This window comes from Haliotis asinina, chromosome 14 (assembly GCF_037392515.1).
Source record: "Haliotis asinina isolate JCU_RB_2024 chromosome 14, JCU_Hal_asi_v2, whole genome shotgun sequence".
NCBI classification, from domain to species: domain Eukaryota; kingdom Metazoa; phylum Mollusca; class Gastropoda; order Lepetellida; family Haliotidae; genus Haliotis; species Haliotis asinina.
In genome coordinates, this window is record NC_090293.1 from 48,889,282 (window position 1) to 48,916,368 (window position 27,087).

At 40.4% G+C, this 27,087-nt stretch overlaps 1 protein-coding gene across 1 annotated transcript in view; it reads right to left on the minus strand.

Moving 5' to 3' along the window:
* The window catches only part of LOC137260909 (twitchin-like), a 151,998-nt gene extending 126,352 nt beyond the window's left edge, over nucleotides 1-25,646 (minus strand). Inside the window, exons 1-2 of the mRNA XM_067798445.1 lie at nucleotides 25,492-25,646; nucleotides 499-829 (exon numbers count right to left, since the gene is read on the minus strand). Coding sequence (XP_067654546.1) covers nucleotides 499-811 — 313 coding nt within the window. The 5' untranslated portion in view covers nucleotides 812-829; nucleotides 25,492-25,646. The remainder of the gene's footprint in view (nucleotides 1-498; nucleotides 830-25,491) is intronic.
* Nucleotides 25,647-27,087: the final 1,441 nt, after the last annotated feature.

Sequence of the window (27,087 nt, forward strand, 5' to 3'; positions counted from 1 at the left end):
TCAAAAACAAGTGCTGTCTAAGAATGTGAAAGGTGCAACCCTGATAAAACAACATTTGAGAAGAATCGTATCACGTTCGTAAGAGTGTGTGAATAAATTCTCCCCAAACGTGCGTAATTTTGGGAAATGCATACCGCCACACTCGGATATTCAGACGAAGAGTGAGTGAGTATAATTTTAAACCGCTTTTAACAACATTCCAGCAATATTAAGGTGTCGTGTACAGACAGCGGGGTACCTTTGGGATGAATAGCATGACAAGCGAACACATTAATCTTAATTTCTGGTGCACCATTGTACTGCTGGAAATTTGCTAAAACCGATGTAAAACGTCCCACACACATTAAGCGTCGGGAATATCACGGCGGGGAACACCAGAATCACTGTACCCATGTCGAGAATTGAACCCAGGTTTTCGACGTGTCGACGAGCTTTCTAACCACTAACGTACCCGACACAACATTCCCCCTATCACACGAGAAGCACAAAGTACCTTACCGCTGAAATTCAGGTTTATGGAAGCTGAGACCTCTCCCAGTCTGTTCTTGGCTACAACCTTGTAAGTACCAGCATCTCCCTGTGTCACGTTCACTATTTCCATAATCACTTTGAATGCACTTCCACCGGCGGGGTCTACCCGCATTTTAATCCTGTCTGATCCTGTAATGGCTGTTGTACCCCGAAACCAGGAGATGTCCGGTTTAGGAGAAGCCTCCAGGGCGCACTCAAATATAAGTCGTTGTCCATTGTCCGCCTGTCTTAGTGACGGTTTCTGAGTGAAGCGGGGGGCCACGTCGTCTCCCACCCCCATGATGATATCGCCCGCTAGCTACCTGGAACAGAGACAGGGTTTGTTAAAATCGTAAATGTCAGAATATTTGGAATATGATACTCGTTTCTTGTTTAACGCCACACAATATTCCAGCTTTGTAGATAATTCAGTCTTTTCCAGACAATCCAGAGATCAATGTCATGAGTTGGTCGGGTGGTTTGTTGGTTCATGCCCCACTCAGCACTATTCCAGCTATATGGCGGCGGTCTGTAAATAATCACTTCAGAACCAGACTACCCAGTGATCAGCAGCATGAGCACCGATCTACGCGATTGGGATACGGCGACATATGTCAACAAAGTCAGCGAGCCTGATCACCCACTTACGTTAGTCGCCTTTTATGACGCACTGGGTCAATTCTAACCCGGTTATAGAAAAGAAGATGCTAGCATAACTTTGTATTTTACATTGAGAAGTTGAATATCAACATGATTCCTAACACAGTTTAAACTGTATGTTGAACATTGTTTGCACATGTGTATAGAAAGACAATCTAACATAAAAGACACAAAAAAAACGTGGATACTGCGAAGGATGTTCTTCTGAGGTTAGTGAAAGAATATTTCAACATCGCAATAGGTGTGCCCGAACAAATGAACCATGATGAGCCTTGTATAATGGGATCGGTGGAGATTCTTTCCGTACTATACAGCGTGCAGCAACCTCCCTTGAACTCCATGGAAGAGGACTCTACGGATATCTAAAGACCAGTGTCTTGAAAACTGATGATGATACTAATGATTGTAAAAACTGAGATCACATGGTGTAAATGAAATGTCTGCTAAAAACAGAGTCGGCGTTACAAGTCGAACTGTATCACTAGCCCCTGTTTATGAGTACCTATCAATCATGTCCTCCGACTCGAAAAAAACAATGTTTTAAGTATTGAAATCGCGATCGTCGTGTCATCAGATCCCGCACGTTAGAGCGTTATAATGAACAATAATTATGTTAAACGAGCTGTGATAATTTAAAGGAGAATGTCGATTACTATAATGTGATTATAACCGGTTATTAAGCATTAATAAATGGAATTTTCCACATGATTTGGCATTCTCAAGCGAATTCCCTTCAACCTATCGGGCCATTAAGTATTACAACTTGTCACGCCTAGAAGTAATTTCCTGCTTGAGCTTCAGACAGTTCTAAACAATCATCCATTCTTCAGCAGGTACACCTATAACTAGCAATGTGAGTGACAGTAATACAGAGTCTCCTTCAAATCCACGTATTAAACCGGCGGGTGATCCCACACGAATGCCCTGCTGATTGTATTCCGGGACAGATAACTCCTGTTTATGTACCATCAATTGTTCTCATCTCGCCAGTCATTCTGGAACTCGGGTAATTGAGATGAACGCTGGTGGACGACGTTCCAACTGAATGTCCATTTGAGACCCACCCATACCATCCATTAGACAAACTTCGAACATAAAATGAATAAAACCATTATTTCAGAAGAGGCATGTCGGCCAATGTTTGGGTGTTGCCGTCAAACTAAGATTTAAATGCACATTTTTGAAGCTTGCAGGTGCAGAATTGGCGTCATCCATTCAAAACTTCCAAACAGTCCAAAAGATATAAGGTACTTGACGTGAAGTAGGAATTAACTCAGGGGTTTTTCATACGCGGAAGGTAAACAAAGAAAACATAATTAAATACACAGACAAAAGATTGGTAATTGTAAGAATGAACACAACATAGGATCACGATACCCACGATAAAACTAGCCTCATGCCAGTGAAACACTAGACAGGGTGAACGAGTAGCATGCCATTATCCATTATCAAATCTGGCAGTGACCTTGGAAGATTTCCAAATAGCCCCAATTAAACTCTGGTTTGTGTATTTATGAGATTGTACGTCACATAGATATATTTTATCGCTATTTAATGATACTCCCTCGACGTACTATACTTGAACACACGTATCTCTTTTACCTTCCTTGAGATCTTTGAGAATCTCAACACGCCCTTCTAAAGCTGTGTGGATTGCATTCTAAGTAAAAACTATTATTGAAAAGGTATTCCATTAAAAAAGTAGAATTTTCTAAAACACATTACCGTTTTGCATTTCGTCAAACAAAATGAACCTAAAGACGTTTGCCTGAAGGTCTTCCAACAAAATGGCGGGGAAAAACGCTGACTCAGCCAACTGCACTGACGCCATAAGATGCAAGGTGATTCTCGATGGGAATCAGAAAGTAAATCTGAACATATGTTGTTTTAATGCAACAGTGTGAAAATACACGCGAGAACAAATTTAGTATGTTTTCAGTGTTACTATTTGTCATCAAGCGGACAAAGAAACACACCACGATCCATATTTGCTTCAGACTCTACAACGACATAGTAACCCAAGAAACTGAGGTAGTTAATCAGACAACGGGAAGACGACAGTTCAGCTGAACGTTAACAATATATTCCGATAATGAAACATGACAGCCTGTTGGATACCGTGGAAAAGATTCATGCATCACCTACAGACATGCCTCGGGCAAGGTCTACAAGAACCAAAGACATATCGCATAAGAACCATGAAATGCCAACCGTGGCTTTCCTACGTTGACTTTATTTGTTCAGAGCGGTACCGGCTGAGGTAGAAAGTGCTAACTCGGCAACAACGATGCACGCACAGCAGCTGACTAATTTGGCGGGCGAATGGAAAAGGGAGTCGTCTGCTTGCAGTATCGTCTGCTGCAGTAGATGAAGCGTGTGCCGAGTCACTTGCTCTGCCAAAACCCTGAGGAATGTTTCCTGGAACCACCATAGCTGGAACGCTTTGACATGGTCTTTTGTAAAACACAGAAAAAACACAGTCTTTTTGCCAATGGTAATTGATTGTAGTCCACAACCAGGGAGACTAAGGAGGAAAGATGCTTCGTTCAAGGGTCTTACTATATGACTCCGCACCATCTGCCTGGTTATCTCTTTGGATACTTTTCGAGATTACTTCTCAGGATTCTCAGATGGATATAGGTATTTTATTACTACTCTGAACATATGCAGAGCCGTGACATTTGACGATAACAGATGGGTCGTTAATGTGATAAAATTTACCTATCTTATCACAATTACTTACAACTGAATAAAACGTTTCTTTCGGATATACAATCAAAACACACACTGAGGGTGACTACTGCTCTGCCCGATGGCAATATGTTGAGTGCATCAACCATGTATGTTCCCCATAAAACTGCTCACTAAAGGAGATGGTATGTGTCAGGTTACTTCCAGAAGACGGAGATAAAATTTAGTGTTTTTCACGTTGCTTTATTGGAGGCAGGGTCCGTGCTAGAGTCCAGAGTACACAAAGTATTGACATTAGAACCTCTATCTTCTGTATCAGTGAACGTCAACCCATGCTGCTCTGTTCTCATATATACTTTCAGTTTGTATAATATTCCATTTCACAAACCCACGCAAATCCAGAGACGCCGAAGTGATTAAATAGTAGACGACTTTTTAAATCTTCATCAGACACGACTGTCAGGGTTTTATCTCGGCTAATTAGGAGAGCACATTATCTCACCACACGAAAGTATAATATCCTTTCCGAGATGTTATGCAGTTAAAATTCAATTTCTTCTTTCTATGTTCCTCACTGTGCCCACCAGGAGTAGCCTTTGATGCAGATGGATGCTCCACTAACAACTCTACTTAGGTACACCAAGAGCTCCTTCTCAAGGGAGTGTCGACGTGCTTGCTGCAACAGCCTCTTCACAACGTATGTCTCCTGATGGCTGAATGTCAAGTTCATTAGACTAATCAGAAGGTCAAGAGGAGGAGGGTGGCTGCTGCTCAAGACCGTTACTAGACTAGTCTTACATTTTGTAGAAGCATTATGGTAGTTATTTGACATTTGATAGGTCAAGAAGGACTTTGGCTAGGCCAAGGGTCACTCTAGAGAACAAACCCTTATAGGTTTAGTGTTGGTACAGGATCGTTTATAAATGCAGGATATGTTTTATTTCATTTTTAGCCTCTGTTATGAGCAACATGCTGCTAAACCCGGGTATATGTGATCTTGGTTTAAGTCCCTTGGCTTGTGTGGTGTATGTTGATGAGATAAGAAAAGAACTATGGAGCCCAAGATGTTAACTTAGGTGCTTCTGTTTACCTCCATGGACACTCATCTTGTAATTCAACTGGGAACAATTCCCTGACTGACTATCTCTTACCCCCTCACCCTCGTGACTCCATCGTACAATAGTAAATCTCTACTCCAGACTAAATACACATCTCCATTCAGTAACAGCTGTCCGAAATAGCACGTCAATAACTACAGATATCATACACATGTTAAGGTTCCAATAAATCTGTGTCTAAGCTGTTTTGCTCAGTGTTATGGCATTCCCGAATGCGTCTTTGGCGGTAGGTGTTCTCACGTGTTAGCGTGCTGATGCAAGAGGCAAAGGTTTGGCTCTATACAAGAAGAATATTGGTGATTCCTGACAATGATCGTTATTGAATGTAGACCAGGAATGGAAAACCTATTTCACGGGAAAATGCATAGGTTGGCAATTTTCAGAAATTTCAGCATTTTGTTATGCTGTCTTCCGCAACGTTATTCTACCGGCACCACATAAATGCATAACTGAGTGTGGACAAATTAAAAAAGTGATGGATTGCATGAACAACATCACCAACAAGCAATGGACCCAGTAAACAGGCTTGAACATCCAGCTACCCAACCCTGCTCTAAAGCAATGAAATGTCGAAGACATTCTACGTTAGATCCTAAAAGTGGAGTACGCTACCAGAGGCCAAGATCCCGCGTTGGCTAATTCACCTGCATATGGAAGCATTCAACATTCACCAAGAGGAGCGAGTGACGACGTGGTAAAATAGCACCTGCCGTTTGGAATGTACCCGAAATAACTTGATCCATCATTCTTCGACGCAACGCCCACACATGTAAGGTGACACCACCCATCACTGACGAACAGTGGCCCACCAAGATCTGGTGTGACCATCAACCAATTCCAGGGCACCAGAAGACCACTTACACCTTACCAATATTAGCACTGCTGGCATTGCCGATCCCTGCAGTTCTCCATAACCATCCACAGTGTGCGCAATATCATGATTATATTCACGCTGTGTATACCTATATAATTATAACAGCACAACAGTCAGAGTCGGAGCCAACTGTGTATAACATCGGCACCAATGGTGCGGACTGAGTACCTGCAATTCCACCAGTCTTGGAATTGGTAGGGTTTAAGGATTATACGCCCGCTGTGTTCATATTGTAACATCATCACTCTCCAAGCTTTGCAAGTACTATTCTCAGCTACAACATGTAGGAAATATCCGCGATTTACCTAATCGGCCCAACATGATAATTGCATCCCAACAACCTTTAAGGGTCTCCGAAAATATGAAACAAAGATATTTTAGTATGGTCTCCTACTGAAATCTGAAGCGTTAATCACTGTCGGATAATCCACACAAATACATTTTTATAACACAAGACTCCAAGAAGGTGCCTGTAAAAGGAGAAGAGTGTCAAAAAGTTCGAATATATTGAGAGCACAATTATTGGGGTGGAATATGGCGGAAGTACACGTGAAGACTACTAGTACTTCAAAACCTCCTCCTCTTCCCCTACTACTACTACTACTACTACTACTACTGCTGCTGCTACTACTACTACTACTACTGCTGCTGCTGCTGCTGCTGCTACTACTACTACTACTACTTATACGGTTGATTATTGGATTCTCTGGTCTAGATATTATTTACACACCGCCACCATATGGCTGGAATATTGTTGAGTGTGAGGTACAACTAAACTCAGTCACTTACTGCCACTACTACTATTACTGTCTTCACTAACCCATTATTGTCGGAAGAGGCGACTAACGAGATCTTATGCTTAGGCTAGCTGACTTGCTTGACACATGTCATCGTACCGCAATTCAATGCACATGTTGTTGATCACTGGCTTATCGGGTCCAGACTCCATTATTTGCACCCCGCCGTCAGAACTATTTCTGCTGCTACTACTACCACCACTACCACTACCACTACCATTGCCACTACTACTACTACTACTGCTGCTGCTGCTGTAGCTGCCGATTCAACTACCATAAAACGTGTAACCCGTTGCACGTGCCCCTCTATAACAACTGCTAATGGGGAAGACGTCTTTATCAGATGTGCCACGTGAGTTCTGAAGAAGCAACATATACGACCACCAGTGCTGACATACTTCCAGCGATCTGGAGACGGAACACTGGCCATCTTGTGTATCTGGTTCACCGGGACTGCATCTGCGTGTAGGCATCACCAAGAGGCTTGTGCTCCCAGCACCAATAACACGCGTCACTAGTCCATGGAGATACATCACAGGATACAATCTCGGTTAATCCCCAGGCTCATCAGTGCCAGCTGGGAGGAGAGGGGTTTGAGTTGGGGAGGGGAGGTTCCGTGTGTTTCAGGTCAGACTTGTTGGAGTAGGTTGCTGCTATGGTTCTAGGTAGAACTGGCTATCTCTGTCGATCGTGGAGATCGATATCCGTTAACTAAATATCGATCGATTATCCATAACTATCGGAGAAGTAACTTTGGGCGAAAATGTTCAAAGCGTTTGAATGAAATTAAAACACTTGTGTTTTTGTATACTTCTCATCACTGACTGCATGTGGGTGCTATGGGAAGATCGGTTTGGAGAAGATAAGGGAGAGGTGGTCTCTGCTGCAGCCGATCCCGATACGTTTATACATGCATTTCTAGCTAAACAGTGTCGAGAACATAATCAAAATTTGAAAACAGCCCATGAACAAAAACATACGTTCCTATATTGCATGAGTAAACTAAAACTTTATTCTATCACAAAAGTTAATGCACGAAAATAACGATACCCAATTTCCATATCGATAACGATGAATAAAAATTTCTATCGACGGTATTTCCGATTATCGATCATTTCAGTCAAGCTTACATCTAGGGAAATAAACTGGGCAAGAGTGACGATGGGAACGGGTGGCAGACAGTAAGACGAGTCTGGACTTTGTCTTGAGGCTGAGTGAGTGAGTAAGTGAGAACACGCGTAGCAAGAGTGGTTGGACAAGGCATGGTGGTTCTGGTGACCGCCCCTTGGGGAAACTTCAAAAATAAATTATATACTGGTATCTGTAAGAGGTGTCAGGTGACACATAAAACCTAGTTTTTGACGAGTCTTCCCGGGGCTTGCCTTGGATGGGCAGCAGGGTAAACCCTTGTGTATTTGAAGCCTGCTGATGTTGAGGCCGAACTCGAGTCAAGTGTGACCAAACATCTGTAAAACTGGCGAAAGAAGATTCCACGTTTGATACACACTAGGGTTACGTTGCATGAAGACCTGGGGGAGTTATAAGTAAAGGTAAAGGAAGCTGGTGATTCGTCAGAAATGTTGCAAGAATTCAGAAGCCTTATCATGTTGGGTAATAAAAAGTGCATTGCAAATTTGGTCTAAAATATGACCAGTGCATCTTTGTACTAATCGGATTTAGTCAATAACCAAAGTGAATCCATTAACCTCCTGCTTTATCTTACCTGACCTACACCAATACGAAGGAAACAGGACTAGTGGTGTCTTAATAATATTACGTATGGGTTACTTTGTTGGATATAGATCTTCCCAAACCCCTGCAGTTCAGTAGGCGGAAATAAGAGACAATAGTATTTAATGAAAAAACACTAGTATATTGCGTATTTAAATCTGAGTGAGTGATTGAGTTTGGTTTTACTGCTATTATTGCTTTTAGCAACATTTCAGCAATATCACTTCAGAGGACACCAGACATGTGCTTCACACATTTTGCCGATGTGGAGAATCGAACTCGTGTCTTCGGTGAAGCGAATTCTCTAACCATTAGGATACCCCACCGCCCCTATTTTAATATACACTAGACGTGGTTGTTGCAGAAATAACTTAGATCAAAGAAAAATTGAAGGTACGTTGAAAGAACATTGGATCTGAAAATGGTATGAAACGTAACGGAATGTAGCCTTCCAAAGTCCTCATCAGTGGTCACAGCATTGTGACAGGTGTTGGACCATGCAAAATGTGTAATCCTGCAGAGCGAAATAGACTGGGTTCAGTTAGAGCATTAAGTGATTACCTTAGTACGTCAGCCAAGATCCTTAGCTTCCAGGACACAAGGTACAAACCCTAATCTCCCCATGAAGCGTGTATGTCCTTCTCGCTTCTCTAAATCGTGAGATGAAGTATGGTAAGAACACGTATCGCATAGGAAACAATATCTTCCTTGGGTGTTAACCCCGCTCTCGAATTCCTTGGCTAATTCCCGTCTCAACACCTGACTGGATATCTTATCAGGCTCGGCTGCAGCAAGGAGCGACCACCTCTCCCTCATCTTCCCATCCCGCCCACATGCTATCTGCCTAAATACACAGTTAGCAAAATGGGCACATTTATCTTAGAACAATAACATTTACAAGACTTTGGATCCTCGTGTCGATGGAATTGGTACCCATCCCTGCACGACCATCTTCGAGGTGGTGCTATACTCCCCAAGAATGTTCTGATACCACTTGGGCATACGGTGTCTTTGCGAACGGTTCCAGTGTGTAATTGATTTGTAAACAACCTGACGCATTTATCTAATTTGTTTTTACGACACGCTTATGTGAAATCGTTTTAATTTTCTTCATGGAGTACATAGAAAACTCTTGAGGTTTTTTTTAGTTTAATGTTGTTTTGAACAGTTTTATTACAGTGTCGGCTGAAAATGGTAAGCGAGAGGTTAAGAGAGCTAGGTCACGGTGCTAGGGGTCGAAGCGTGATTCGAACGCGACAATGGGTCTCTTGGCATGAAGGATCGTAACTCTACTTGGCTTATGTGACGCATTCTACCTTAGTTCCACGCTTTGAAATGTGTCAGGTATTTGTAGTCTGTGATTCCATTCATAAGATATCACTGCACAGTTCAATAAAAACTACAAAATTAATACAAAATTCAACAAACCATTCTCATCGTACATAAACAATTATAGTTTGAAGCATTATACATATTTACGACAAGATGTTTATGTGATCCCATTACAGTTTCCAAGTTTGATTATTTAAAAGGTATCATGTAAGCACTTGTTTGATAATATAGTTTTGACAACAAATATACAAAGCCCCTACCTTGAAAGAGCATTAAATGAATATTTTCGGCCCCCGTATTCAGCCTGCCAAAGCAGACAAGCAGGTGTAAAACGCCAGAATTTCAAAGAACAAATATGGCAGTTTAAGTAAAAATCACTGGAAACTGATATCTAAAATCTTATCCATCAAAACAAAACCAATAATTTTCGAGTATATTTTGAAAGGCGTTGGCATAATTTTGGTTTCTGGCCAATCTGAATTGTCTATACCGAAATACACATATTATGCAGCAAAAACATGCAAACCGATCCCATCTTGCATGTGTTAACTATCAAAATTAGAAATAGAAATGCATATTTTATGTAGTGTAGACATGCAAAACGACGCCCCTTACAGACATGAACTATTTAGAATAGAAACGTTTTCAAAAAGAGGTATAAAACCAAAAAATGACACATGTTATGTATGGAAATACCTCAAACTCAAAAATATACCCAAAGGTGGAGTGATCATATCGGAAGTGAAAACACTATGAATTCATCACCGATATTCAAAGCAAAATACTTTTTGCATAAACAGAATCGGATAGGAATGTAAAACTGAAATTTGCAGAGGACTCAAAGAAAATGAATATCACATACGAAAATGAATAGCATATACTATTTATCTGTAATGCCTGTGATACACTTAGAACGATATACATAACAAAGTTTACTAAAGAACCACTTACTTATTACTCTGTTATGAATCTTTTGCAAAGCAAGAATGATGCTGTTATATGCAATGTTGGCCTAAATTTATACTATGTGCAGAAATTGATATTTAAGCTCAAGGACATAGAGCTGCAGAGCTGTTTTGCGCACTTACTGAATATGTCAGTCTGATTGTATTATTGGCGAAGGCATTTCTACTGAATATAAACTGTCTATTTGCAAAAAAGTGATTATATATGCATGGATATATATATTAATTAATTTTCATATGTGCATTAGCATTGGATGACGGTATGCTCGCAAATTGGAATATCACCCACTTTTTTGAATGGTATATACTAGTATTCAACAGGTGGTATCTGCCTCGAGATCATATTCATAGGGATCGTGGCTGCTGCATTGTCCAATAGAAATATCTAGAACATATATTTGTGTTTAAAACATGCAAATGCAGTAAAAATGTTTATGAAACGAAGTAAAAATATAATTATTTCGAGCTGTTTTATAGCTGTTTGTCAGATCAAATGTTCCTCGATGGTTAAACAAACAGTAAGTAATGTTCCTGCGCCATGTAAACATATTTACAATGAGTATTGGTTTCATTATCAGTGAAGGTATCTTGTCGTGATATCGGGTTTATAAAAAAACATAACTTCCGGCGAATACGGAAACAGCGAATACAGATATGCTGAGTATTCGCTGGTTTGAATGAGTATCATCCACACAGAGCAAAATAATCATGGCGGACAGCGCTCAACTCGACTGAAGGTTCGGGAAACATATCAATGTCTGGTTCACTAAAGGTAGAATCTATTTTCTTCAGATAGAGTGCAGATGTACGAGCTATTGTTATACAGGTTGATATGACTGACCTTGGATATGCCGGATCGAGGATGGAGAGGGGAGGGGGGTTTACAGATGCTTGGGACTGTTTAATCTATCAATAGCTGCCTGGCAGACTCTCCTGGAGGTCAAATCAATGACACACTGCCTAGCAACCTGCTTCGGAATTCTAGAGGTAACCTGCTTTCGTTGATGTACATATATACACTCATTTATCTGTTTCTCTCCGTCTATAATCTTTATACTATATATCAACATGTAAATTCATAGAATTCCAAACATGTAAGTGAGCATGGTTTGACGCAGCTCTTAACATCGGGGACACTATCGTACCAAGTGAACAAATACCCTGCCATGTATGTATGTATGTATGTGTGTGTGTGTGTGTGTGTGTGTGTGTGTGTGTGTGTGTGTGTGTGTGTGTGTGTGTGTGTTTTGTGAGTATGTTAATATTTCTTTCTCCCTCTCTCTTTCTCTCGTTATAGCCCGTATTTAATAATATTTATTGTAGTCTCTCTCTCTCTCTCTCTAGTGTCTCCTTTCATGGCTTATATGAAACAATATAGGTCTTCTTTGATACTCCTATACTTTTTTGACATTCCTATTAAAGGTTGTGTTTGTTACAATAAAACTATTCCAAACGTACACACGTACTCCTACAGAAAATGTCAGAAAGCGTTGTCTCATATAAGTCAATCATCACCCATATCATAACAAATGAATACATTTCTCTTTTCCAAGGAACCGGGACTACTGCCAGGGAATTCCTCCGCCAACACGCAAGCATATGCGCTGTGTCAAGCCGCGGAAAAGAATAGTACAGTCATTCCCCACGCAATTTTACCTCCGGCGTTCGTGCGGATGACCTTACTGTGATGTAGACGCACTGGTTGGTCTGAACCACTGGTGCAAAAATGGAATTATGGGAGAGTGCTAGTTGTATACTCTGTCAAATGCCTGGCCCAAGCTGTAGACATAATCAGATATATGAGAAGCTGTACATTAAACTGCATACACAGATGCTGAACCTCTTTTAAAGACTATCAGTACTATCATGGCTTTGCCAAAGTCTACATGAAACTAGTTCCTTACACAGACCTTAAGTACGTTTATGCCGCTCGAAATGAAACATTCAATACGGTTCCGAGAATATATGGTATTGTATGTACGTTGTAGGCAAGGAAATGACAGTCTCTCGTGGCGATCGACAGTCCGCGGGATGCCGTATCATTTTCCCAACAGTTCATAGCTCATACATATGTTAAAAACATCAAATATTTTATCATAACTCCGTGTCAAATATTTGAGTAAGTTTATCGAGATACCCATGCCATTCTGCCCGGCCATCGTGCCAAAGATCCGTTTTATTCACTAGTGCTGAAAGGTGGGGCCGAAGAATTGCGCTATGCCAGGCGATATGAGATAATATGTCTAGGAACAACAACATTACACGGTGTAATATAGAGTATGGGAATCTTGGTGAGATTGAAAGAAATATGAAACGGGCCCTCTGAATTTACAACTGCCCCTTCAGCATCATTATCAGTACTGATGAGGCAAGAGCTGCTGCAGCAGTTTGCATAATTTCAAAGAAAAAAGAACGTTGCTCTAATCCTTACTGCCTCTCCAGACTGACACGTAACTGCTCGAGCAGCGCCCCCTGGTGGGGAGGCCGGAATTAAACTCCAATTATTGACACAAAAAAACTAACCCAGGTTCAAACGACGTGTGCTGCGCAAACAGTAGCATGGAAAAGTGACTTGAACGAAGAATACATTGCTTTGTCATATCGGAAGTGACGTTTTTGTGCTTTAGTTTGGATTAAAGTCCTCAGATCCTCGTTTCGGAAAAAAAGGTTTGTAAATCTTTAGTGAGAATATGCATCGCACTAAATACTGCAATCATCAACTGATTATGTGATCAAAAGCTAACGGTGAGTCATTCTTGGATAGTGTCAAAAATATCATGTAGCCCTGATGTGTCAACGCTCACCGAAGTCACTGAAATGACCAAGGTACCCATACGTTGCCAAGAACCTTGTAACATTGTAATATTCTGATATTTTCTGGCACTCAAATGCACCTGTAGATGCTGCCTCTGAAAGGGAGAACTTTAATGCCCAAAGATATTATGTAGAATATATGCAGACCGCTTTTATATCAATGATGTTGCTGCATTCGACGCTAGGAATAAACACGCGTTGGTGACTCGTATGTTCTCAAACACTGAGGAAGCGACTGACAAAAGCGAACACGTTTCCATGGAAGGTCGTGACACTAGAGTTGTTAACGAAATAACATATTCTAATTTACGATGCACTAATTTGTAGAACCGTCATAATTCATTTGGAATATTGCTGAGCAGGGCGTTAATGAACAATAATCAAACACTAACAAATTAAGTAGAGAATGAACAACCTTGCTGCATATTTCAACGATATATGTCACATGAATTCATCTCATGACTGGGATAATGCCCTATATGATATGATATGTGTCATGTAGCAAGAGACACAACTTTACTCTCTTGTTCAACACTGCGGCTCCTAGGAATGGCGCTTTCAATACACCAACATGAACTTCATGAAATATTTCCTAACCACAAGAATAACCCCAAATTCCACCAAGGTGCACAAATCTAGTCATATCCTTTGGATGTGTTGTTAATATGAGTCAACAGTGCCACCAAACACCCACCAAAATAACCACTGACCTTTACAGAGACACCTGAAGCCTAGAAGTCCGCAAACAGACTTGGGATACACTGGATAGCTCCAGGGTTACCTCTAGGATGATATTTGTAGCGTGACACTAACCGATACAACCGACACACAGACACACGTGGTATACGTTATCGGCCATTGGGTAATCCCCAGCCCTGAGTCACTTTCTGAACGCGACCCACGTTGAGGTGTGTAGACGATGGGACGATGATGAAGTGAAGAATGGTGCAGATACCCATAGGCAGGTTCTGGTAGGTGTACACGGCGGGAAAAGGGTACTACGAGAGCCTCATCAATCTTGAGATCATCACTCTTGAGAGCACCGATACACGTCATCCTTTGAGAGGAGACTAATGACTGAAGTCATCTGACATGTTTACCAATGTATAGTCATGAAGATGAAATTGATGGAAACAGACGTAGACACGAATTATCATATTCAGGTCTTAACACCATAGATGTGTACCATGATAATGGATAATTTTATATAATAGATTGACCATTTCAATGCATTGTGTATCAGCCTTCAGTCATGTGATCACAATAGGATTATCACATGAGAAATGAAACCACGTGTTAAAAGATGAATCCAGCTGGGCGCTAATCTGACAACCCTACAGGATGAGGTATTTCTGGTTGTGGGGAGGATGGGAGTTTCGTGTGGGTAGCCATGATGTGTTGTGCCACCATAGCAGTCCCTACAGTTATTCAACCAGGAACATATCACATAGTGGTACAGCAAAATACAGGCATTTGCCACATGTAAAACCACCAGTGTGTTGTTATTCAATATTTTGCTGATGATGGACATCAGTGTGAACTATTATACTCCAAAGTTCCAGATAAGTTCACAAGAGTTCCTGATAATACGATGCCAGTAATGAATGGTAAATGTCTCTATGGCCTAGCTTGGGACATTGCGAACAAGGCCCGAAGAGTCTTCTACAGGTTGTTACTGTTTGGAGGGTAGTCGAGTTGCTGAAGTAATATGAAGAATGTCAAGGGGTCTGGTTCCCGGATTGATGCATTGTGACATGTTAATTTTCGATATCACTGCGGTACATGGAAAAAGGCCCAAATGTCTATGCGTCAACAAACACACTTATCGCATCCAGTGAAGATGACTGTCAGAAAATTTACAATTCGTATTCAGAGCTCAATTAGAGAAAATATTTCAATTTAATGCGAATAAATTGACATGCCTGCGCCGCTAAGATGCATCTTCAGCACTTTGTGGGTTCCCTTGGTCTGTGTCTGGGAAACCTCAACAATCAGATGGCACAGGGAGAAACGTAAAAACCTACAGCTACTAGGCTCAAAAGACAGGAGCAGATAAGGTCTGCAAAATGTTTACGTAATGGTGATGAAGAGGGGAAAAGAGCAGCTGGGTGTTGACTCAACCTTGAAGAGCTTTCAAAAAATGTTTAAAACGCTGTAGAAAACTGAAACCTTAAACAAATCATCTTGACTGTGCTTTATAAAATATATTTACCTGAAGCGATATACGACTGGTTTCCATACCATAGCTAAATTGTATCTTGTAGAAGATAACATATCTCATGTTTATTAAACATTGTGATCATTCGGCTTCATACATCTCAAGGAGAGTGAGTGTTAAATATTCTGAGATGGGTGATTGTGGTGAAGTGTCTGCTGAAGATACCTGATATGTATTGCATTACCATATCGTTTCAGAGAGCGTAATCGTAATTTCAACGGCCAAGTCAACTACACTGATAATGAAGAAATAGCTTCGAGAACAGGTATTACAGTAGTGTCCAAGTCAGCTACATTGGTTATGAAGAAATAGCTTCGAGACCCAGACTTTGTATTACAACAGTATCCATGTTAGCTACACTGATAATGAAGAAATAGCTTCGAGAACAAGCATTATAAAAGTTGGAACAAGGTACAGAGAACACGTCAGTCTTCTCTCAAAGTAAACGCCGACACGAAAATTATCCGCTGGAGAGGTCCGGCCTGGAATCGCCTACCACTAACCTAGAAGATCCTACTCGCGTTCTTGGAGGTCAACGTACACCTCCATCTACAGGTAACTCTAGCCATGCCTTTAAGTCCAGCATTCCTCTGACTGAGATATACATCTGCACCGGCTGCAGCTATATGTTACTACTTCACTCCTCTTGTACCTGCTTATAATAATTTGCTGTTCTGTCTTGACGAATCCCATGGTAATGGGATTCTTGTGAAGATTTAAAACGTGAGCACTCCTACCGGACGTCTATCTTGACTCCTTGCTTGTAGGTTTGGTGTGTGGAGACTTAGATCTTAATGATAAGTTGCGCTAATTGGTCCCACCAGCAGTCTCTGCGTCTATCTTCTGTGTTGTACCAAATTTTGTTCAAAGAAATAACACGAGTAGACACAATCGGGGAGACTGATATTTAAGGGACCATTGTGTCGCATTGTATTTTGAAATATTTTGTTGTAGGTCTTACACTCGGAAGGAAAAAAATTACTAATTGGAAAATGACTTCATCACTTCATATTCAGAATAAACAAACAGACATATATACTGACATATGTATGAACTGTTTGAGCAGGTTTGCCAAGAAATCTGCTGAATCAGCACATTTCTACATTGGTGCCAAACGAGTCAACGATCCCCTTGTTGTTACACATTGCTTACATATAATAACCAAAATGCAACTGGTTAGAGAGTAAGCAAGATGGCGTCGGAGACATTTCCTTGTTTTACTTGGCAAGGATTCAGTACACCAATCAAAGAGAATGCTACAAATATGAAAATTCTTTGATGTGCATCAAAGAAGGAGACATGCTGCGTTCGGGTGATAACTCCAATCAATACAAGCCATGTACATGGAATGGTAGATACACACAGATGATATGATCATATCCAACGTTGAGCGTTCCAGGCTAACGAGGAGAAGTGACTGCTCACGGTGTGATTATTATTGTTTTAACATTATGGAATAAATCTTGCTAGAGACATACCAACAGTAGGAATCCATGTTAATACCAAATACGGTGACTTACTAAACCACTATACTTCAGCAGTGAGATAAGTGTTATCAGAGAAATGCCAAAATAAATATAATTTAGTATTCTTGCTTATATTCCAAGTTATTCTTCAAGAACTGGTGGTGTATGAGATGGCTTTATATGTACCTTCCACACTAGAAATAACCAAACTGAATATGAAGGAGTTATTTAACATATCTGCCTAGTGATTCAAACCAATTACTGTAGGAGGATTTCGATGTACCGATTTTGGAACACGAAACATAATTCCGTTTAACCATGCGTGTGGTTTAAAACATCCAGCTTCTGTTTCAGTGCCAGAAGCAATTATTTGTATAATTCCGCATCATTATCCTTCAAGTACAAAGAGACTTTTCATTACAACCAGATCTCATATACATATGATATATTCTCATCAAAATTAGTTACAGAACACCCATGTTTTAAAACTGTATTCAGTCTGAAAAACGAAAGGATATGGTTGAATGTAAATTTTGGGGTGCTAATGAATACTAGTAATACCCAATCGATGTATTCTACGGCGCTGTCGGAGTATCACCTCATTTATTGTAAGTAGCAACAGAACACATACCATATTGTTGTTCTCTTTGGTAAATGGTCGCATTTTAACCAATAGTAAAAAGTACAGAGTTTAATCAGTGTTGATCTCTAATGTAAGCGGTACACAAAGAATCAACTACCAGACGTTCTGATTCTGAAAGTAGTGCTTCAACAGAGATGCTCAACTAACTAAGAAGTTAGGAACCCATTCTGTCACATCACTGGGGGTAATCTGTTCTGGAGTGACAGGAACACATGCCTATCATACAAGTTGTGAACAATCGAAATATGAACGAATCTATTTCTTAGCTTCATATGAGAAGTATATTAACGTACGTGTGTGTTAGTAATATGACCTTTCATGTTTTAAGCATCATCAAATATTTTATGGTGCACATTCACAATGTCGGAATTCAAAATCTCTAAGACAAACAACGATCTTAACTGCACGTTCAAATGAAATGTAAGCTATACAGCGTCAGTGAAAAAAACTATCACTCTACATGTCTGTGAAACTCATTAATGTGCCTGACCTTCAGGTTCCAAGGTCATTGTGTCATGAATTAGTAACTCTGGATAATACATGAAGCGTACAGTTTCAGTTGTATTTGCACTGCATGTATTGAACATATGATATTTTCTAAGCAGATACGTGCTGAAAGTCCTGCAGATTATTACAAGAAAATTCCACATGCCCAGGACTTTCATTGCGCATGACACTATTTTTAGTTCCAAGCATATAATGGTATTGTTCGTTGTCTCCAGGTGGACAGAAGCCAAAATGAGGGAGGTGTCACGTGGTGTATCGGGTTCCATGACCTTGACCTTGATGGCGATGCACTCTTTCGCTTGGTGCCGCATTATCAGACATAACATTTTGTCCATCTAAGCTTTTTCGTCCAACAATATTTGATACTCTGGTCAACTGTTGCCGTTTAGTGCCTGTCTAAATACTTTTTCTTCATTGTAATTGAAGGTCTTTGCATTTATTGGTCTTTACGTAACAGAATATACCCAAATAAGCCAAAAGCACAGATGTATTTTAAATCAACACATGAACAGGACGCAAGAGCACAATCACTCTGTTTCTTGAATTTCGAGTCTTGATCAAGTTCATCACACATCGACCGACGTACATATGGGAACGTGTGTGTATTACAGAACTTTGTGTATACATCATAATACACAAAGTGTATATCAGTAAACTTGCAAATCGACAGGGAGACACAATGTTTCAGCAGTTAATGACAGAAGCATGACCTATATGGGCACACGGGCGCTCTCACATCCTTGGTGTCCATCATGTCCCACAATGGTCATCAGAGAGCATTGCGAATGGTAGAACGATCAGTGCAGCAATTTGTTTCTCTTCTGTCTTGCACGAAATACCAGCAGAAGATGATAAATTCTTCCAGACACATGTCTGTGAAGTGTTTGACCACTCACTAAAAGCTCTGAGCAGCAGGGGGCCAAGTCTGGGTGGAGGACCAGCGATGGTCAAGGCAGGGTCGGGTTTCACGCCCCCCATTAACCGTGCATTGCTTGACCTGCTTGCATCTGCAGATGTTTATGGCGCCCCCCACTGACGGTACACGTGTAGTGTACATAGACCTCTAATACCGTTTGTATTTGTGTAGTCCAAACCATGGAAGGTATGCACGGAAGATGGTTGTTTCGTAATAGTGCACCAGGTTGCCAGAGAGGGAATAAATCAGCTGAATATGTCTCCACGCTACAATAATAAACTGTTCAACAAAGGTAGCCTTTCTAATATATCGTCTCAAAGAATATGATCACCCGAATCAATCTTATTACGTTTCATGTTTACAATTTCTGGATTTAAATCATATATCTTCATATCTACGTCTTCATCGCTTAATTTTTGCATTTATTCCTTATTGAATGTTACTTTATTTTTTACGTATCCTGTTCTTCACACTGAATCTGTTCTTAAACTATTTGCAAAACGTATTCCCTTATCTTATCATGAGCAGCCTGTGCATAGATACACTAAACGTGAAAACAATAACACCTTATTGTTTCATTCTACCTCTTCACAGCCAGTGATGTCTAAACTACAATCCGGTATGAACCGACGAAACATTGTGTATACCACTCGTTCCTTATATTTGCTTACTTAAACGCCTAATCGACCCACCCCCACCCCCACCCCCCCTTGCTTAAATGGACGTTAATATAATCTGTATGCCTTTCGCGTTAAGGCAGACATGTTACATCATGACATGCACGCTAAAAGCTTCTAGGGTTTGACCCAACCAGGTTGTATAATGATCTGTCTTTGGCGTAAAGTGATGGTTTATTACAAACAAGAAAATAAGACAACAGTCTCCATATGTTCCTGCTATTAACATTCTCAAAGGAGACAGATATCCTTGTATAGAATTGTCTAGAGCACGTCTTGACTAATGCATGAAGTTTCTTATAAACTGGAATATATATTACTGCATCAACGTAAACCGTAGTAAATGTATTAGGCTGATATACCTTCAAACAGACTTGACTTAAATATGACCGTAGGTCCATTTTTCCAGATATACTTTCATGATATATTTAAGTCCAGCTCTTTATATCTAAGAAGAAATAACTAGATATTGTCTGTCTGAAGATCATATTGTATATGTACCCGGTACACAACCTTGATAAAACCACTCTATCTAAAGAAATGTTATCAGAAACTCCATGACAATACACTTCCGGATAGAAAAGTAGAGGCTGACTACAACATCATGTCAAACATCATTGTCTGGAAAAGAATAGGCATGAGTATTTGCCTTCTAACGGAATTGCCCAATGGAAGCGGCCCGTGAAGCAGTGGTCATCAGTAACACATGCTTGCCGGAAGAGGCAGCGAACGGGATCGGTTGGTCAGTCTCGCTGACTTGGGTGGTACATGTCATCGTATCCCAAATGCAAAGACTGGTGCTCATGTTGCTGATCACTGGACTGTCTGGTCCAGACTCGATTAGTTAGAGCCCGCCAGCATATAGTTGTTATATTGCTGAGCGCGGCGTAAAACAACAAAACCAAATACCACGGAATCATTTTGGTGACCTATTACTTAAATGTTGATGGTGTCAGTATGTTGTTTGACATAGTTATCTTCTAATGTTTCCTAACTAAGCCGTTGTTTTGGTGAAATGTGGCTTTAATGTTGTTGACATCGTCAATATGTTGTTTCCCGTAGGTGCCTTCTGATATTTCCTAACTAAACCTTGTTTTGGTGCAATGTTGCTTGGTGCTCATACTGCCATACAATCTAGCATATGGTACCTGGTCCATGACCTACAAAACTGGAATGATGCATTCTGGGAGCAAATTAGAGAACGAGAAGCAGTTGTGTTTACCATAAATAAAGGGTTGTTGTCAGGACCTCAAGGTGTATCCAGATCTATGTCCAGATTGTACTGATAAAGCTGCCGTTCAATGACCTCTCTTGGCTGTTCTTAAATCCAGCTGTCCATTGTAGCTTATATAGGTCACACTGACATACTTCAAATACCTATTCCCCTATGTGATCTAAGTTCTAGGGCAACCTGTTCAAAGACCTAGTTCTTTGGGATTAATGGGCATTTCTGTTCAGTATCTCCTATGGTCGTTGCCTGATGGAAGGAAACGCTGGAGCACATCAATTTAGTGACCTACTCTGGTCATGATAAACTATTTATCTTTTCTATCTCTACCTGCGCGAGAAGAGAGACAGAAAAGCAACATGGGATGTTTATCTTCCTTGTCGCTCCTAATTTGACTTCAAAATCTTATCACACCTTGTTCGAGTTGCAAAGTTCTGCCTAATCTGACCCTGATTTGGACTCAAGCATTCCACATGGCCTTTCGGAATATTTGGATGAAATCTGTTTTGTTCAAAACTTAATCCTGTATGGGTGATACAGCACAGCCTTTGGTGATCTTTGACACTATTTTACAGCTATGGGTGTCTGTCTAACCATATGTCCAATGATGCTTCTCAAACCTGCGATCGATTGTGTTTGTTGAAGCTGTTAATAGGAACCATCCAATAAAGCTCAAAGTTTGTCTTCAACGATTGCAAAGATGCGTTGTCCATGCAGAAAAAACTGGGAACCCTGGATTAATAGTCCTATCTAGGAAACAAACTGTGCTGAACACTAGGGGCTGCAGTGCACCTGTTCCTATGCTCACAATAATCTATGAAGAACGCTAGGGGTTGCAGCGCACTTGTTCCCATGTTGACAATAATCTATGGACAACAATAGGCCCTGCAATGCACTTGGTCCTATGTTGATAATCATCTATGAGGAAGTCTAGGAGTTGCAGTACACTTGGTCCTATGCTGACAATAATCTATGAAGAACACTACGGGCTGCAGAGTACTTGGTCCCATGTTGACAATAATCTATGAAGAACACTACGGGCTGCTGAGTACTTGGTCCCATGTTGACAATAATCTATGAAGAACACCACGGGCTGCAGAGTACTTGGTCCCATGTTGACAATAATCTATGAAGAACACTATGGACTGCAGAGTAATTGGTCCCATGTTGACAATGATCTATGAAGAATCCTAGGGGCTGCAGTGCACATGACCTATGTTGATAAAAGTCCGTAGGGAACACTGGGACCTACAATGCATTATGCCCTATGTTGATAATAGTCTATGCTAAACACTATGTTGACAGTAGTCTATGGTAAACAGTAGAACTTTCACTAAATATGGTCCCATGTTGACAATAGTCAGTACTGATCTCGAGACGCGGCAGTACAATCGTACGATATAAATAGAGTACGACACCCACCTGAACATCGTTTAATCTCGTTAATCTCTTCTTCATTAGAAAATGAAAGATATCTCGTAGTCCATAGGGCCTGCCATTTCTCATTATATAATTCTTAATTGCTTTTCACAGATATCAGAATTAAAAGCATAAAAGCCCCTGGAGTACCGTTACTGATGGCCATATCACGCACAGACCCAACCTGTGATGGCTAACTAATGCGTTTGATCTCACTGTGTGATATTTGATTACTCATTTCTCTGACGTTTGATTAGAAATGAATATCTGTTTGATAAAAGCCAGATGATTTTGAGACATGCTGTGCAAACATTCCTCTTCGCCAACTTCTGCTTGTTCTCGTACATAAATTTCGTTTTTAAGGTAGGTCATGTTAACCTTTCGAAGATTCCCCGCGATTCGTGATCGTAAATTTTGAACATGAATCCAGCTTATCTTTCTTATTGCAAAACGGTCGAAGTAGATAAGGAGGTAATCTGAGGGATTCTCGCTGTGTTAATCGACAGTTTGCCTATAATGCTTGCTACAATCTGAAGATCATCACCTTAAATGCTTCCTACTGCTCTCTGGGTTTCCTTCATGTGATAATCCCACAAATAATGACATCCAAAGATTTAGGCTTCTTCTACAAGGATAATGGTACCGAAGATGCAGGACCCAGCAATGACAGATATGGAAAAATGAAGGGGTGCTTTGAAACGTGTGTACGAATGAAACGTCATCATCTTTGACAGGACAGAAACATCAAAAACATGTAGATCACTGTTTTGTCGATCTAGCGTATCAACCCGTACAAAATCGTATAGAACACCAGGCAGAACATAAAGCACACTATCAACCATGAACCAAGTCGTCATAGAACAGGCAGCGGTCTCCACCGCAATAGCTCCACTATTGAATGTATAAGGTGATGTCTGCTATAAATAACGTACCTTTTCCTGAACAAGCGTGGCTCGAAAAGTAATCCAACTGGCAAGACGGTAGAGAGATTGTGTGGGTCTCGGTTGTGGAGGCTAGAGGATACTACAGTCATTACATAACCCGCGTGCGCACGTGCAGTGACGTCATGATGCCGTGCTCATCCGTGGCTAACTTCCGGGTGGGCAGGGGGTACATCATTAGAAATTACTTAATGATATTTATCTGCTGGGGGTCTTACATATACCGACATGTGGCCTTTACAGCCTTAGTTTTCAGAATGGATGGTAAATGTTGAAAATGTAAACTTAAAGAAATATTGTTTTCTCCGGGGTTTGGTTCTACGACTGACATCATCCTCATACGTACAAGAGTCTTAGGACATAAACCGTTAATGTTTTAATTAATTCACGTATTTTAATTAATTGTTTTATAAATGCCCTTTCCCAGGAAGTCAGTAATTCTAACAATTTTAGTAACTATAACAGTCCTAAAGATGACTATGGTGATTATTATTTTCATATTTAATCAAATACCAGTCCTCTGTATCATACATCATGACCAATACAGGCATTTTATTCATTAATCTATTATCCTTGTGTCGAATATAAAGTTTCATCCTTATCAGAAATTAGGTCCCAGGAAAACCTAAGGGGCACTCATAAAATGCAATGTCAGTGTTTTTTCCCAAAGATGTCGGGTTCTGTTTGACCTTGGAGGAACAGATCCAACAGGTGCTCGTGATGACGTCAGGAGATTCAGATGTCAGGGACGATTATTTTGAACACAGTTCTGACTACCGACATAATGCACCCATCGATCCACTCCATGTTAAGACATACATATTCGAAAACGTACATTCGTAAATTGTGTCTGTACATACATCTATGTCCAAGTCCGAAGAAATATCATGACTTGTTTTCTAACATTCCTTTGAAAAAAATACACCAAACTCTTATGAGAAAATACTGAATTGCGTCAGATACAACGTGTTGCATATCACCGTGATTGAAACAGGCTAATTAGAATACAATAACAGAACTACTGACGAGAGCACACCTATTCTGTTCTTTCGAAACGTAGGAAATCCATACTCTTTGGCATATTCATCACATGATAAAAAATACGTATATTTTTCATTGTTGATTAACAATTTCAAGCATCTGCAAATTTTGACGAAATCAATTAACAATATACTTATTGAGTTTGTAACGTGATCTTTAACCCGAAGAAATAAACCTTAGTAAAAAGCAAGCAAGGAGTGAGAAAAAACATTCAGATGACTAATTTTCCAGTGTGCAACTATACTTTGTATTGGTTTCTACCTTTCTTGCATATGCTTTATGGTAAAACATACTTAAGAGGTTATTGTTCCCATAACGCAAGCATTAACGGCCATGTGTCGGTAATTAAGTAATTACATCTATAACATGTAAATTAATTGCCGCTCGTTGTCCAAAGTTACATGGCATCATACAGCAATTGTCTGTGCGTGAAATACAATACCAGTTATGCAAACATTACTCATCACACATGAACTGTAACAATACGTACACTAATGTTGTCATTTGACCCATTGTATTGTCTTTTAGAGTCAGTAGGGGTTATACAATTTGGAAGAAATCAGACGGTAAATAGATATCGTCTGCCCACAGTATGGGGCCCACGTGGATGCGTGCCATGAAGGTCAAGAGGTATATATGGGAGGCAACGCAGATTTTGTTGGTAAATACCCCGCCATCTGGCAAATTTTCTTCAGAGGAGACATTTGGTTAAGATTGATAAAATGTCGTCTGTTTGTAGTTGTCTGATAGTCGCGTGCCGGCATTCATGCGCACGGCACAGCAACGGAAGGAGTCACGCGTGGGGCGCTTCCGGTGTAGCTTATAGCAGACGACTTTGGTTGCGGTTTAGTAACAAAACTGTAATTTTGCAAATAATTTTCAATGGATGATATTTTCATGACCCCACTGTGACATATAATGTGGAAATGTTACAAATGGTCACCTACCTAAAACACGATAGCTGCAATTCCCATAGAACAGAACTAAACAAATCTCCGCGTCTCTCGTTGATCAGCCGCGAGTGTCGGCCATAGCCTCCAAAGCAAGAGATATTACAAATATGCAAAAAATCCGTACGGAGTTGGGGAAACCGAATCTTAGCTCCACGCTCGCCATATATGTAACCAGCACTCCTTGCAGCATTGATCAATAAAAAGACAGGGCATAGCACCCCGTTTCCATATAAAGAGACGGGCTCGGCCAATAGGGAGAGATAACGGTTTCCTAGGAGGAGCAAGCTTTTACACACATGTGCAGTGCAGTGCTCATCTCTACGAGCTAGGACACGGAGCGTTCCATGTGAGAAACAACTTCAACGCGTGTGAGAGTTTGCAAGGACTGTTGACGGACGTAGCGAGACGAGATGGATCGAGCAGACGACACTCTGCGTTTTGGAAGGATCTGTTTACACTTGCGCGTACACCGAGACCTCTTCGGTTAAATATTCTCCAGACTATGTTTGTAATCGGTCTCTCAGCATTGTAGGGTTGTCTGTTTAAAAACTACTTGATGTGGGTCACTGGAAACGTCAGTCTTGGATAGACCTGTTCAGGCCGGGGATTAACTTTGTTAGATGTCAGAGTTTATTCGTAGCAGCAATATACCCTCTTCACTGACAAAACAAACATGTCAAGGGTTCAAATTAAAGCGCTGAAATCCTCGCTTTTCGTAGAAACGATGCCACTGCCATCTTAGTCAGCCTCATGTTCCTTGAACCAGATTATTTTTCGCTAATCCCAATCCTTACTGTAACAATAAAAGCTCATATTATAAATGGCTGGATCTCCTACGGGTTCAGTTTCAACTTTCAACAAGCTATTTCTTTCAATTTAACCGGAATCCGTTATTTCGGTACCAAAATATACATATTCAGAGGCTAAGCGTTAGTCTATTGATAGCTCCAATACTACACTAATATCTTGTATCTGAAATGAACATAATTTACAGAAAAACCATTCTCAAATTAAAATAATAAAATCATAAAATATAATAAAAAGGAGCCATGCAACATACTTTCTTCATTTTCCGAATCTGTGGAAATCTAGACTTGCGATATAATTGAGACATGCAGGTTTTTATACATATATATTTGCTTCATGATCTGTATGACAGACTACTCCAATACAAAAAACAGTTCGAACATAAACCAGGGTAATAATGCTCCTAACATAACATATCACTTCGGACGTAAGGCTCAGAGATGCACGCCACTCGTGATATGTGTTCATCAAAGCCGTCCTCCCGCATTCCCGTTTCAACTAATAATACAGAAGGACAAGCTATATTCTTGTCGCCTATCCTAGCTCCGTGGACAGTACTTACTTCTTATTATTCTTGTTTTAGTTCCACAATCAAATTTTATGTCTATGATTATTTCTTGTGTAATAGTTTGTTATTATTTTTTTTATAGTTTTGTCAGTCTTGGATTCGAAGTTGATAGAATCACTGTTTCGTAACGTCCACTGAATTACATCTGCTCTGATTCTGTAGATTCTCTACACATACAACGTCTATTGTTGAGATGAGTGACGTTGCCTGC